This window comes from Tyto alba, unplaced genomic scaffold (assembly GCF_018691265.1).
Source record: "Tyto alba isolate M040663 unplaced genomic scaffold, T.alba_DEE_v4.0 Super-Scaffold_18, whole genome shotgun sequence".
Taxonomy (NCBI): domain Eukaryota; kingdom Metazoa; phylum Chordata; class Aves; order Strigiformes; family Tytonidae; genus Tyto; species Tyto alba.
In genome coordinates this window covers 4677852-4690662 of record NW_024881280.1, presented here as the reverse complement: position 1 = coordinate 4690662, position 12811 = coordinate 4677852, and the positions used below count along the sequence as shown (strand labels likewise).

Sequence of the window (12811 nt, the reverse complement as noted above, 5' to 3'; positions counted from 1 at the left end):
TGCAAAGCCCTGAGCCGCTGAACTGACTTGCTGAAAAGGATTTTGCCTGTGGTCCGCTGAAGGGGTCTTACTAAACCCTTGATCAGAGGATTCAGGCTTTTGCACTGTCCCAGCGAGACCTCTTATAGCTTGGACGCTGGGCACTTTGCAGACATGACTGTCAGCTCTGGTCTGGACAACCATTGGGAAGGGTTTTCCCCGTGAGAGGGAAATCCTTCGCAAGGCAGCAGGACGGCACTTGCATGCACAATGCCAAAGCAAACGGCACCTCGTTTCATTAGTCCCCGAAGACTCGTAAACGTTTTAGACACAAACATAAATCCTTCTTTCCCGGGGCAGCCGTGGGAGGGCTCGGATGGGGCGTGGGGCTGCCGGTGCTTGAGCCCTGCACTTGCTTGGGTTGGATTAGCTCTGCCCGGAGCCTGCGGGGATTCATCTGGGGGTCCCTGGGAGGGCGAAGCGGTAAATGGAAAAACGTGTTTGTGTTCAGCTGAGCCCAGATGAAATGAAGTCAAATTAGAAGAAAAGGCTTGCTGAGCTGAGGGTTTCCAGGGTTGTATGATTGCAGGATGATACAGGTGGATTTCATGGGACTCCTGACACTTCTACCATTATACCACCATGCCAAGACAGAAGCTATCTTTTCCAACGTAGCTTCTGTCAGTTATCTTTGCCTTGCTCTTACCCCAGATAGTGTTTGTACTTTCTAGTTGCCATCATCTTCTATTTCCCAGAAAGCAACACAAGGAAGGTCTTCTCTCCGGTTTGTTCAGGGGCTGGTGTGTTCTGGCATAACGCGAGGCTGCACCAGCTGGAGGGGGGACACAAATAAATACCTGAGAGTTGTGTGGTATTTGGGCTGAAATGGCAGTTGAAGGGTGTGATGATGTATGGCACAGAGAAAGACAAAAGGCAAAGCATTGCTTAATAACTTTAATTCCCCTGGTCTGCGATGCATTTAATTCCTCTAATCTGGGGAACAACAAAGAGGTACCAGTGGGCATTGCCTCATGCTGGGATGATAAACTATGTTTTATAGGTCAAAAGCATTTGTAGCTTAATGCCCATGCTAAAGCCACACTGCTCTGATTTTTTTTTTTTTTTTTCTTTCCCACCTCGGCAGATCCCGGTGACGGTGGGATCACCCTGAGATGAGCCACCCATAGCCAGGGCCGGCCCCACTGCCAGGGCTCGCTGCCCTGGGACGATGAGGAGCTGTCTGCTGGCCTAACGAGAAGATTTTGTGGTGGTCTTGGGGTTTTTGGTTTTTTGTTTTATTTTTTTGAGGGGGAGGAGGTTGGTTTTTTTTTTTTTGTTGTTTTTTTTTTTTTGTTTTGTTTTCCCTGGACCTCGTGAAACTTCATGTGACGGCGGAGCCGCTTCCCTCACCCGCCTCGCGCCGCCTCACAGCCGGGGGCTGGGTGGCGGAGGGCCGCCATCATGGCGGCGAAGCAGCCCCCGCCGCTGATGAAGAAGCACAGCCAGACCGACCTGGTGAGCAGGCTGAAGACGCGCAAGATCCTGGGGGTCGGCGGGGAGGACGACGACGGCGAGGTCCATCGCTCAAAGGTGAGGGCAGGGGAGAGGGAAGCGTGCAGTAGTGGTGGAAAAGAGACCTTCTGCCTAGGCAAAGCCAGGTGGCGGGGGGTGGGTTTGTAGCGTCTTAACTTCTGCAGCCTCTTTGGCAAAAAAAACAACTCCCTGGGGCTCCTGCCAAGGGAGGGGTGAAGGCTGTGGTGGCACAAGCAATGCCACCTTTGAGCAGCGATGGGCCATGCAGCCTGCTGGGCGCACGGGAGCTGCCCAAGGGGGTTTTTTGGAGGTCATGGGGTGAGCTCTGCCCTCAAGCCGCTTGAATCCGTTCCTGAAATTGTATTGCTGAGACACCCATGAGCTGGCTCGGAGCTGGTGCTGCAGGACCATGGCACCACCAGTGCTGGTGGCCCAGACACTGGAGTGGCAATTTAAGTGGTGCCTCTCAGAAGAGGCCTGAATAGCAAACAAACAACCCATTTCAGCAAAATACCAGAGCTGGAGGACAAGGGGTGAGTCCCACAGGAGCCCAGTCCTGGGTGCTCTCTGGAGAACTTGCTGTCAGGGCATTGCCTGGCTCCTGCCTTCACAGATGAATCCCTTGTCCTCGTCCATGCCCTCTTCGAGATAAACCCCCACAGTGGTGTTAGGTATGTGCTTTTGGGCTGGTGAATCCTGCCTGAAGGCTGGGGAAGGGTCTGCTCAGTCACCTCGTGTGTCTTTTATTTGAATTTCAGATTAGCCAAGTGCTGGGAAATGAGATCAAGTTTGCTGTCCGGGAACCGCTGGGGCTCAGGTACGATATCGGGCCACCTTGGAGCTGCGGGCCCTCAGCCGCGACATCCCTGACAGCTCTGGCCACTGCACCGCCATCGCTGCTCTCCCTGCAAGGGCTTCTCAGGGGCCACGGGGCCAGACCAGCTCTGCTTTCTGCCCCCGTAAATCAGCCTGAGGCCCTCCAGCTGGTTTATTCCCACAGCGGGTGCTGGGAACCTCGCCAGCGAGGCTGGTCTGCGTGCTGAGGCCGGAGCTGGCTGGGTGCGGGGAGCTGAATCCTCCCCGCGGGAGGCTTGTGGCTGCCTCGGTTGTGCGAGGAGGGAGGACGAAGGCTGATGACCGAGCAGGCAGCCAGGAATGTTTTGCGAAGTGTGTGACTGATGGGATCCCCCCTCCGTGCTCATGCCGGGTCTTCTGTCTTCCCTCTCACGCAGGGTCTGGCAGCTGGTTTCCGCCATCATGTTTTCCGGGGTCGCCATCATGGTAAGTGAGGAGGTGCTCCTGGGCTCCCAGCCCCAGCGTGGCTTCTCGGCCCCCCGGCATTTCTCCCTCTCCTCTGCCTCCAGCAGTTGCCCCCCCCCCACTTTCTCTTGCGAGGCCTTTACCCTCACCATGACTTTGCCAGCAGCGCCCTTGGCGGTTGGCTCCCATCACCGGCGTCTGTTTTCATTAGCAGGGTCATAAACCACACACGGCATGGCTGCCTCGGCTGTAGAAACCGGCTGTGAAGCCAGTAGCTGACCCGCTGATATTTCTTATACCTCCTAAATTTCCAATTACCTGCCCAGCGGCTCCGATCCAATAAAGGCTTGATGTCGGAGCACTGCTCCCCCTGGCCAGCGCGGGCTGCTGAGTCTCTCCTTTGCCTCTGCCAGGCCCTCGCTTTCCCTGACCAGCTCTACGACGCCGTCTTTGATGAGGAATCGATGAGCAGCAAGACTCCCATCCGGCTCTACGGGGGAGCCCTCCTCAGTGAGTGCCGTACCTGGGGCCAGAGGAAGGGGACGAGAGGCCAAAATGGCAGGAGGTGGTGGAAAAGTCTGTGCGTCGCTGGGCAGCTGCAGCTAGCAACAGAACGTCCACTCTTAGCAAAAATATTGTTTAGGGGTGTTCTGAAAAAGCTCAGCTACTGCTGCTTTTTCCGAGGAGGGGCTCAGGCACGCTGCAGGTAGGGTAAGAAGGGCTGTGCATGCTCTAAATACCTGGGGGAGTACCCCAATGCCCCGGCAAAGGGAGGTTGCAGACGGGCTGGGAGAAGGGGTGCTGGGCTACAGCTGGGGCCAGACCCTCTTCATGGGAGTGGGAGAGGAGGTGCAGGTGATGGCATCCCGGGGGTGGGGCTCAAAAGGTGGGGGGGGCAACGGATAAGAAGGTGAGGGGAGCATAGAGAAATGGTCTGGAAAAGAAAAACGAGTTGAGGTGGGCGGCTGTGGCTGAGGGCAGGCGGTGGGGCAGGATGCCGTGGGCCGGCTGGGCGGCCCCTTCCCACAGCCTGCAGCAGCACCTCGTGGGGATGGCTGGAAACGCAGCGGCCACCCGTGGGAGCCCGGAATGGTTCCCCGAGGCGAGGGGTGGGCTGCCCCTTCCCGGTGACCCCCTCTGGGGGCAGCTGTGTTCTGATGTTGTCGCCCCCCCCCCCCCCCGCCTTCCCCAGGTATCTCGCTCATCATGTGGAACGCCCTGTACACGGCCGAAAAGGTCATCATCCGCTGGACCCTGCTGACGGAGGCATGCTACTTTGCCGTGCAGTTCCTGGGTGAGTAGCTGCACCCCCGCATAGGGAGGAGGATGCAAAGGGTGGGGGTACACGCTGCCTATCCCCCACAGAAGGGGAGACGGGCAGAACAACCCATGTGAGTGGCGAGGGACGGGATGCAAAACGGGAGCAGTGCCTTTGGGGCTGACGGGGTAAACACGAGGCTTGGAGGAGCCATGGGGTGAGGCCCTGGGAGTCGGGGTGCACTGATGGGAATCTCTGCTGCCTGTCTGGCACAGCCACGGGGCACCCAAACCCCAGCTGATCCCGTGCCGTGCCTGGCTGGTGCTGGAGATGGCTTCTTCGCTCTGCGGGGCTGGCAAAGGTAACCTGGCCCCAGGAGCATCTTCCCTGCCAGCTGCTCTCCCTTTTTCCTTCCCCATGGAGTAGCCTCTGCCTCGGGCTGCTCACTGAAGGGTGCCCAGGTACAGGGGAAACCTCTTCCTCTGATGATTCATTTATTTTTCTCCCTAAAAACATGCTGGCCTTCATAAGCAGCACAGGTCATCTCCTGGAGCGGGCTGCCTAGGTGCTGTGGCTAACAAAAAATGACTGCAGCAACCTACACTAAAAAGGGGGATGTTCAGTCTTACCAAAACAGAGAATAACAGTTCAGCTTGTTTCTAGGGAGCTTATCTATATTTAACAAAGAAGGGGGTTCTTGTATGTGTGTATTGGTAGCTCACTAACTGTGTTGTAAGGTAGCTGGTTTAGCTACGGGCTACGTGGTGGTAGCCAAAATAGAGAGATGCTCAGAAAAGAGGTGGTTGTGTGTGTGGACTGTGCGTGTTTTGTAGCTGCTTCTGAAGTTGAAAAAGGTTTATCAGCACTGAAGGGGTCGAGCCACAAAGCAAATACAGGAACACGCAGCTTCCACAATTAACACCCGAGCACGGCAGAAATGCGCATCTGCTCGCATGACCGTTTCGGGCTGTGGCTGCCTTTAAAGTGGGGTTTGCGTGAGAACCCTGGGGACCGTGGGCCTGTGGCTAACTTCAAGGCTGTGAAACCAAGCTAGTGAAGAACCTCTGCCATGGGCTCCCTGTCTTGTGTGAGCCTGTGCTGGAAGCTCCTCAAGCGTTAGAGGGCAGTAGAAAACAGCTTTGCGCTACTTGTCTCCATTTGTTTTTTTTCGTCACCAACCTCTGCCTTGTCTCCCTCCTTCTCCTCCAGTTACCACTGTCTCCCTGGTTGAGAGTAGCCGGATAGCCACAGGTGCTGTGCTCCTCCTGGTCAGCCGAGCCCTCTTCATCCTCATCAGCATTTATTATTATTACCAAGTTGGACGCCGTCCCAAGAAAGTCTAATTCCTGGGCTTTTTGTCATGGGAAGGGTGGGAGGGGGGAGTTTGTGTCGGTAATTTTGCGTTATAATTATAATTTTTTTGTTTGGTTGTGTTTTTTTTTTGTTTTGTTAGTCCCTTTCGGTTCTAAAGCGGTTTCCTTCTTTTCCACTTACCGGCATGAATCGATGTGTAACCGGGTGCTGGTGGCATTACCAGGTGAAATGGGGGGGCGGGAAGGCGGGGGGGGAAGCAGCATCAGGTGGGATCCCCCACAGCCCCTCTGCAGGAGGTGAGGAGCAGCGGGAGGAAGGCTCAGGGAGGTGTGTGGGCCTGGCAGGCTCAGGGAAAAGAGCCGGTTTCCCAGGGGGGGGTGGGGGGGTGGGGTGGGGAACTGGCCGATGGGATCACAGGCTCCGAACCCACTGGAACAAAGCACAAAATCAGACCAGCACATTGAAACCAAATCCTTGAGGAGACGGGACGGCAAGACAAGCACCGCAGGACTCGCTGACTGCCCTGGGTAAGCCTTGCAGCTGCCTGGCAGCGTGTGCCCTCCTGTACAGCCCCTTCCTTCCCCTTTTAGCAAGCACTGACTGTCCAGGTAGCTGGGGCTAGGCCAAGCTCAGTGCTTTGCAAACAGCTCTTCTTCCCTTGCTGCTAGAGGTGCCGCCCCGTTGTATGGTTTTGCACCGGGTGCTGCGCAAAGCTTGGCAGGAGATAGAGGAAGGGAAGAGGGAGACCCCCTCCCTCCTTGCTTGTTCCCTTTGCAGGGGCAGCACGGGGACCAGCAGAGAGACTTGAACTTACAATACATGAGAAGCAAAGGGAGCTATCAGAAATCACCCGCTGAGCACAGACATCCCTTTGCTTGGGCTGTTTCGTGAAGTTTCTAGGCTGGGGACCGGTCCCCTTCACCCCAGAACGCTCCCTGCAGTTGCAGCTTTACCGACGGTAGCAGCAGTGGTGGGTATGAGGCAGCGGCCGATTAGCTGAGCAGGGGCTGGAGCGCTGTTGTGGTTAGGGCTAGTAAGAGCAGAGCCAGCAACAGTACAGCTGCTTGGGTCAGTGAGCGGCTTCTGGAGACGAGCCCCAGCTGTGGGAGACGGCGTTCCAGCTCTGCTGATGTGCAGGCATCGCACCTCTTCTGACTTGGAGACGAGAGGACCAAAGTTTGTAGCGTTAAGATACTTCACCGGGATGAAGAACGGCAAGGAGAGGGGCGGATGAAGGCATTGCCTTCTCTAGCTCAGTCAAGGAAGGACTAAATGTGCTTTAATACTCACTGGCCAGTTTCTCCAACACCTCCTGGGCTTAACAGTGTTGGCTGCCCTACTTCCTAGCGCTCTCCTTGCGGATTATCCCTGTCCACGGCTGGAGGCGGCATTTTTTGTTCTCCGTGGGACTGAAGCCAGAAGGTCTGCGTACAGGATACGGACCGATTACTCATGTGCTACTGTTGACTGGATCAAAGCATGCCCTGGAATAGAGCTGACGTCCCAAAATCCCAGTAGAAAGATGCCTACGCAAACAGAAGTGCTTGTGCAAACAACAGCCCTCAAGCCACTGGTGAGGCCGGGATCTACAGCTATTGCTGTTCAATATCTTAGTAGAGTTAGAAGAAGGTAGTGGGTAGTTACTGTATGTTGTGTTAGTGCTTTTGGCGTTTAGAAGCAGCTGCATAAACTTGGGACACTGTGTGCGTTGTACCTACTGGCCATGCAAAATGTCTGTCAGGTGAGAATATTGGAAATAGTTGAACCAGGAAACATCACAACTGTGATTTTTTAATTTTTTTTTTTTCCTAAGAAGTAAATCAAATGGCGAGGCAACATCCAACAGCCGGCTAAATGCTGGAGCCACCCAACAACACGTGCCTGCCAAGCTGCTTTCAACATGTCCAAAATACGAAAATGAGCAACTAAAACTTCTATTTAAGAGGAGCCTTCCTGTGCAGGTGGAAGAGTTGGGCTCTGAGAGGAAAACCTTTTCCCTGTGAGGCGAGTGCAGCCTGGAGGGCAGCACAAATCAGCGCGAGCGGTGCTGTGGGGGGCAGCTGGAGTGTGGCACACCGTGGCTGTGGCTCTCACCTCACGCCCCACCTCCACGAGCAGCTGCAGTGGCTTCAGCACTTGGGCCGTAGTTGTTGGTACAGGCACGTGAAGCTTGATTCTTTGTGTTTTGGGGGTCACACGAATGTATACACAGACTGATCACCTTTTTTTTTGGGGGGGGGGGGGGAGTGTGAGTGTGGGAAATTACGTTTTTTAGGAAAGACAAGTAAAACTGACCGCAGCAAAAGCGATCTTGAAGGAAAGGGAGGGTCGTCACAATGCTGTCCTCCCATCTGCATAGACCACAGGTCCTAGGAACTTAGTTCTGGCTGCTTGATTACTGTACCTTAAAATGTCATCCTGCAGGTGAGAGAAATGAGTTACTGCACTATGTGAGAGCAGTTCTGCAAAGATTTGTGGATGGTTAAATCGGGTGGGGGAAGCAGTTACAGCTTTCCAAAGGAGCTTTAAATCAGGTGAGGCCAGATTCCTCTGGTCCCCTGCTTAGCAGCTGCAAAACTTACACCAGTGAGCCACTTCAAGTTTGGCCAGTCAGTGTCTTCTGCTCCAATACAGAGCAAAGCCCAGAGGAGTGGCCACGTGAGAGATTTCATGCTACTTGGTACCTAGTCCTGAAAGGCGAGTGATGAAGAAGTTATTTTCTTTTCATGCTTGCTCCATCTTGCTATAAATGGGCCACGTAGAAAGTATGGAAGCGAACTGGGGCTCTACACCTCTTCTACAACTAAGTGAGAAGGGGTAAATGGATGGCCCTGCCTAGCAATGGCTGTGGTCCCTGGCACGGTCCCTCCTCATCAGCAAGGGGCTGCAGGAGGAACCCACTCCAGGAGGTGAATTTGTAGCAGCTGAGGTCTAAGATGGAGTTTCTCAGGGTGGCTTGAGGCAGGAGCCCGGGCAGAGCATCTGCAGCGCCGCCACAAACCAGCTGTGCCAGATCATCCTCACTCTGTCCTGAACGGGGGGAGGAAAGGGAGGAGGATGCTGAAACGTTTCTACAGAACTGTGTCCCTAAGGGCAGGAGCGCTGGCCTGACGGCTGCCGGTGGCAGCTGAGCATATAGTTTGGGATCAAAAAGCCTGCGGGCGTCACTTCAGGCTCAGCTACTGATCTGCTGAGAAAACAACTCCATCTCCACAGGCCTCAGTTTCCTTGCCCGTTAAAACTGTGAGCAAGGCCTTGGACTGACATCGTCTCCCAAGGGAGACTGCAAGGAATTACCTGCAGTTGTGTAAAGTTGTGCAGGGCTGGGAGCAGCGGTCCCCAGAGGGGGTTGTGCTCTGAGCAGGCACAGGCCAGGGCTAAGGCTGACCCCCTTTCTCTGCCAGCGATGGACCCAAACCCTTGCGTTCACAGAGCTCTTGCTTTCGAGGGTGAAGAAGGCTCATCATTCACCTAACTCACGCCCTACATCGCCTTATTTATGCCTAACCAACATCTGGCAAACTGGAGCTGGTGGCAAAGGAGAGGCTCTGTCCGTCCTAAGCCGACCTCTCCTTTCTGGTCAAGGGTTTTTACTTGGGGTGGGGGGGGGGGGAGGGCAGGGGAGAATGGGACACTTCAGTTTATACCTCATTTTAGCTGCTGTACCTGAGTTTATTCTTTCTCCTCTGGTAAGAAAGTGACTGTACTTAACACCAAGCAAATAGTGAAAATTAAAGCCGTTTCACTTCACTGTCACAATATCTTTCTTTTATTTTTTTTATTTTTTTTAAGAAATGCACACAAAAACCGTGCAGAGAGTGCTTCAGGCTTGTGTTCTGGTTTATATTACCAAAAAAAAAAAAAAAAAAATTCCTTTCAATATAAAAAAGCATTACAGTAGGGAATACAGGATAAATTAGCTCCACTATCTAATAAAAAGAACATTTACAGGTTTTTGTTTTTGTTTTTTTTTAAAATAGATTTCAAACATTATTTCACACGCAGCCCTTTTCCCAGGCATTCGTGACAGTCATGTGAGCATTAAATAACAGCCGGGAGGCAGGGGCACTGAGAGGGGCTGTGGGCTCGCAGGCACGGGCTGCTCTCCGCTGCTTCCATCCCGTGGTCACAGTGCTACGGCGAAGGAGCCGGCAGCTCCCTCTGGTCCCCGGCCTGCCCAGAGCTCTCCAGCCAGCAGTCCATCTAGCTCGAGTCCCCAACCCCAAAATAGCCACCGGAGCTGTTAAATATAAAAATACAGTTGCTTCTCCTGCCTGCTGTTCTGAAAACTACTGTACAACAGAGGGGGGGGGGGGGGGGGGGTGGGGCAGCCACACAACCAAGGGACAAAAATCAACAAATTTACATGCTTTGCCATACGGCGAGAATCTGCTTTCTGGGCTTGCTTGTTCATTAAATTCCCTTCCCCCCCCCCCCGGGGGGGAAATGCCTTCTGCCCATTACCAGCTTCCACAGGTCCTCTCAGGCTTGTTGGTATCTTTACAGCTATCTCCAGTTCTTGCTTAAAATGTGCTGCCTGGCCTCTGCTGGGGTTTCGGGCCGCGTTCCCAGTGGCACGCTAGCCAGCTGCAGAGGGGATTTGAAGTCTTCATCCAGAAAAGAGCAATGAGGGATCAGACAAGGTAAGAAACAGCTGTGCAAAGGCCGGAATAATGGAAGAGTAAGAGATCCTTCTGAAGATACAGGGACCACCATTAGGGAGAGAAAGGGAGAAAGCTAAAAGCAACGAGTACAGAATCAGGAAAGCCAAAGAGAAACAAGCTGGCAGAGAACTTGCTTCAGGTGTGTATATTTATCACTTCACGCTCTGGCTGCTCTGGTCCGCTTCCCCCAGCTCGGACAGATTTTTCCCCCATGCCACTGGTGGCAGAAAAAGATTTCGTTTTGTTTTGTTTTGTTTTGTTTTCTCCCCTTCAGCCACCCACCATGCACAAATTGGGGTATTCACCTTCCAGGCTCTGACCTGAGACAGCCAGACCTTTGCATAATAAACTGAGGGGAAAGGAAAAAAACGGAGGCTGGCGGCAGCGGTTTTGCTTCTCTTGCTCACCTCCAGCCAACTTACTATCTCTGCTGACGGTTTTGTTCCTCCCCTGGGAATCGCTCTCCCAGAACACTCACTGACACCAGCTCCTGAGGCAGAAGCAGACCAGTTAAACCCCCCCTCTGCTCAGCCCGTTCCCTGCAAGACTCTTAGATGCAACAGATTTTTCCTATCTTAAGCGCAGCACCTGCTGTCGAGTATAAATACTGCTGGTTTTTGGCTAGCATAACTGTTTTCTTTCATTAAACAACAGACCAGAATTTAATGCTAAAATGCCTCATTAAAAGAAGGTCCAGAGGGAAATAGTTCAGAAAAGCTTTCCGCAAGGTTTAATGCAACATCTGAGGCCGCCCAGCAGCCTTGGCTGCCTATTTCATTGCTGGAATATGCTGACTGCAGCACGGGGTGGGGGGCTGCAGCTCTACCTGCCCGGGCCCTCTCCCACTGATGAGCAAATGGTTATTCCCAAATGAAGCTTGGAAAAGCTCTAATGCCTCTTTCCTGTTCCTCAGCATCCCGGTTCCCCCAGCCTGGCTATTTAGCCAGGATCTTTGTTTATGATGGACCAGGCTTTCTGCCGCTTTCCTCCCTCCCTCCCTCCCTCCCCTGGAGCCTGTGCAGTGTGACTGGGAGAGCCCAAGGGACACAGCCCCACCGGTGTAGGGACAGCCAGATGCTGTACCTGCTGCTGCAACGCCAGGGCACGAGGTTACTGCTCGGCTCCTCGCTGCTGCCTTCTGCTCCCCTCTCCTTCCTTGCCGGTGTTTATGGCTTTCAGAGGGGCTGGTGTAAGCCCATATAAAACTACTCCATAATCTGAGCCTATAAAATCTGTAAAAAGACCTAAGCTAAACAAGAAACCGCAGCCCCTTCTGTCCTTCCCCAAGCAAAATGAGCTTGGGGTCAGGGAGTGACCAAATAAACAATTAGGGTAACAGGGGTTGATGCTTCCAGAGGAGAGAAACCAATGACCTGTCCGGTTTGATAACCACAGCCACTGGAGCAGCGGCTGGAGCGGTTTGGCTGCACACTGGGTGCTCTCAGAGCCTGCCTGGGGCCTCAGCAGTTCCATCTTAACCTCTAACCAAGGTCCAGTCCCAGGCATCTTTCTCAAGTTCAGTCCCAAATGATTAAGTAGATGGCACATTAGTTAAATGTCAAAACTATCTCAGGGGAGGGAGCGCTCTCAACTAACAGGCAGACTAAACCAATTCTGACTTGGTGCTTTTGTCATGAACCCGTGAGCGGATCTCGGGGGAAATCCTCAGAGCAGAGCTGACACCACGAGCCCATTGCAGGCAAACAGCATGGGAGTGCCTGACAAGCCTCAGCCTTCTCCCTCCAGCAACATGCCCGGAGCTTCCCGTAGGGCTGGAAAGCACATAGGAACCACTGCAAATATTTATGCTAACAGAGCACCACAAACCGTTTTTTGCAAGTATGAAGGGAATGGCAAAGGCCAACGAGATTTAAACGCTATTTCCTCCCCTTCTCGGGAAGGCAGCAGTATCGATGATTCTTGACCAGAGCCATTATTTTTCCCAGGAGATGGGAACATAGCAGGGAACCATTTGGACTCTTTCACAATGAGGAACAGTAAATCTCGGTAAAAACAGAAAGGTAGGCACCAAACTCTTGATCACCAGCCAGCCTTAGCTGAGTCCCATTGCTAAGTGAGCTTGTGGCTCCGGAGAGAAGCCGGCCTCACCGAAGCGCTTGACTTCTCTGAGACATTTCAGGTGACGGGGACAAAGCTTCCACTGAAGAGTGTGCGTTTTCACTCTGTGGCTGGGAATTAAAGCCAGAACCGCGCAAATGATGACTACCTACTTCTTAGGCAAGCCAGCCTAAGCTTGTTTCAAAGCCCACCCGGAGAGTCCCGGACGTCGGCCACCCTGTTGCCTTACCCAGCCCCTGCACGTCTGTTCCTCAGTCCTCGGCTGCCTGAAGCGTGCTAAAGGCACGCAGGGTAGGGCCGGCCCCGCGGGAGAGGCAATCTGTGCTCGTCCCCGCACTCCCCCCCGCCGGCTCCACCAGCCTCCAGTGCAATCGGCTGCGCTGGGCTCCAGCTCCATGGCTGCTGCGGGTGGCTCTGGGCAAGGGTCCGGCGTACAGTGTAGTGCACATCACCTCAAAGTTCCAGCCCCTGAAGTACAATCCTTTTGGTCATACATATATTACAACCCTCTTTTTTTTTTTTTTTTTTTTTTTCCTTTTTTCTCTTTTTTATCCCCCTACCCCATTTTGTTAAAAAAAATAAAGTTTTTCAGGTGTTCTCAGGTTTTGTTTCTTCTGATTTTTCTTCCTTCTTCTGAAAACATGTGGGGAACAACGGGTGGTTCATGGGCCACCTCTTACTGGATCCCTCGAAAGAGACACATAGCAAAGATCATGGCGAAGAG

At 53.4% G+C, this 12811-nt stretch overlaps 2 protein-coding genes across 10 annotated transcripts in view; one reads left to right on the top strand and one right to left on the bottom strand.

Moving 5' to 3' along the window:
* TP53I11 (tumor protein p53 inducible protein 11) overlaps window positions 1-9100 on the top strand; it is a 25210-nt gene extending 16110 nt beyond the window's left edge. For 3 of the 4 annotated variants that reach the window (XM_042790700.1, XM_042790701.1, XM_042790702.1), the window contains exons 2-7: window positions 1124-1569; window positions 2271-2329; window positions 2745-2793; window positions 3186-3282; window positions 3965-4066; window positions 5240-9100. In XM_042790700.1, coding sequence (XP_042646634.1) covers window positions 1441-1569; window positions 2271-2329; window positions 2745-2793; window positions 3186-3282; window positions 3965-4066; window positions 5240-5373 — 570 coding nt within the window. In that variant the 5' untranslated portion in view covers window positions 1124-1440 and the 3' untranslated portion in view covers window positions 5374-9100. The remainder of the gene's footprint in view (window positions 1-1123; window positions 1570-2270; window positions 2330-2744; window positions 2794-3185; window positions 3283-3964; window positions 4067-5239) is intronic. The other variant, XR_006165133.1, reaches the window with a different exon arrangement.
* The window catches only part of TSPAN18 (tetraspanin 18), a 124261-nt gene continuing 120540 nt past the window's right edge, over window positions 9091-12811 (bottom strand). For all 6 annotated transcript variants that reach the window (XM_032998529.2, XM_032998533.2, XM_032998534.2 and 3 more), the window contains one exon: window positions 9091-12811. In XM_032998529.2, the coding sequence (XP_032854420.1) occupies window positions 12764-12811 (48 nt within the window). In that variant the 3' untranslated portion in view covers window positions 9091-12763.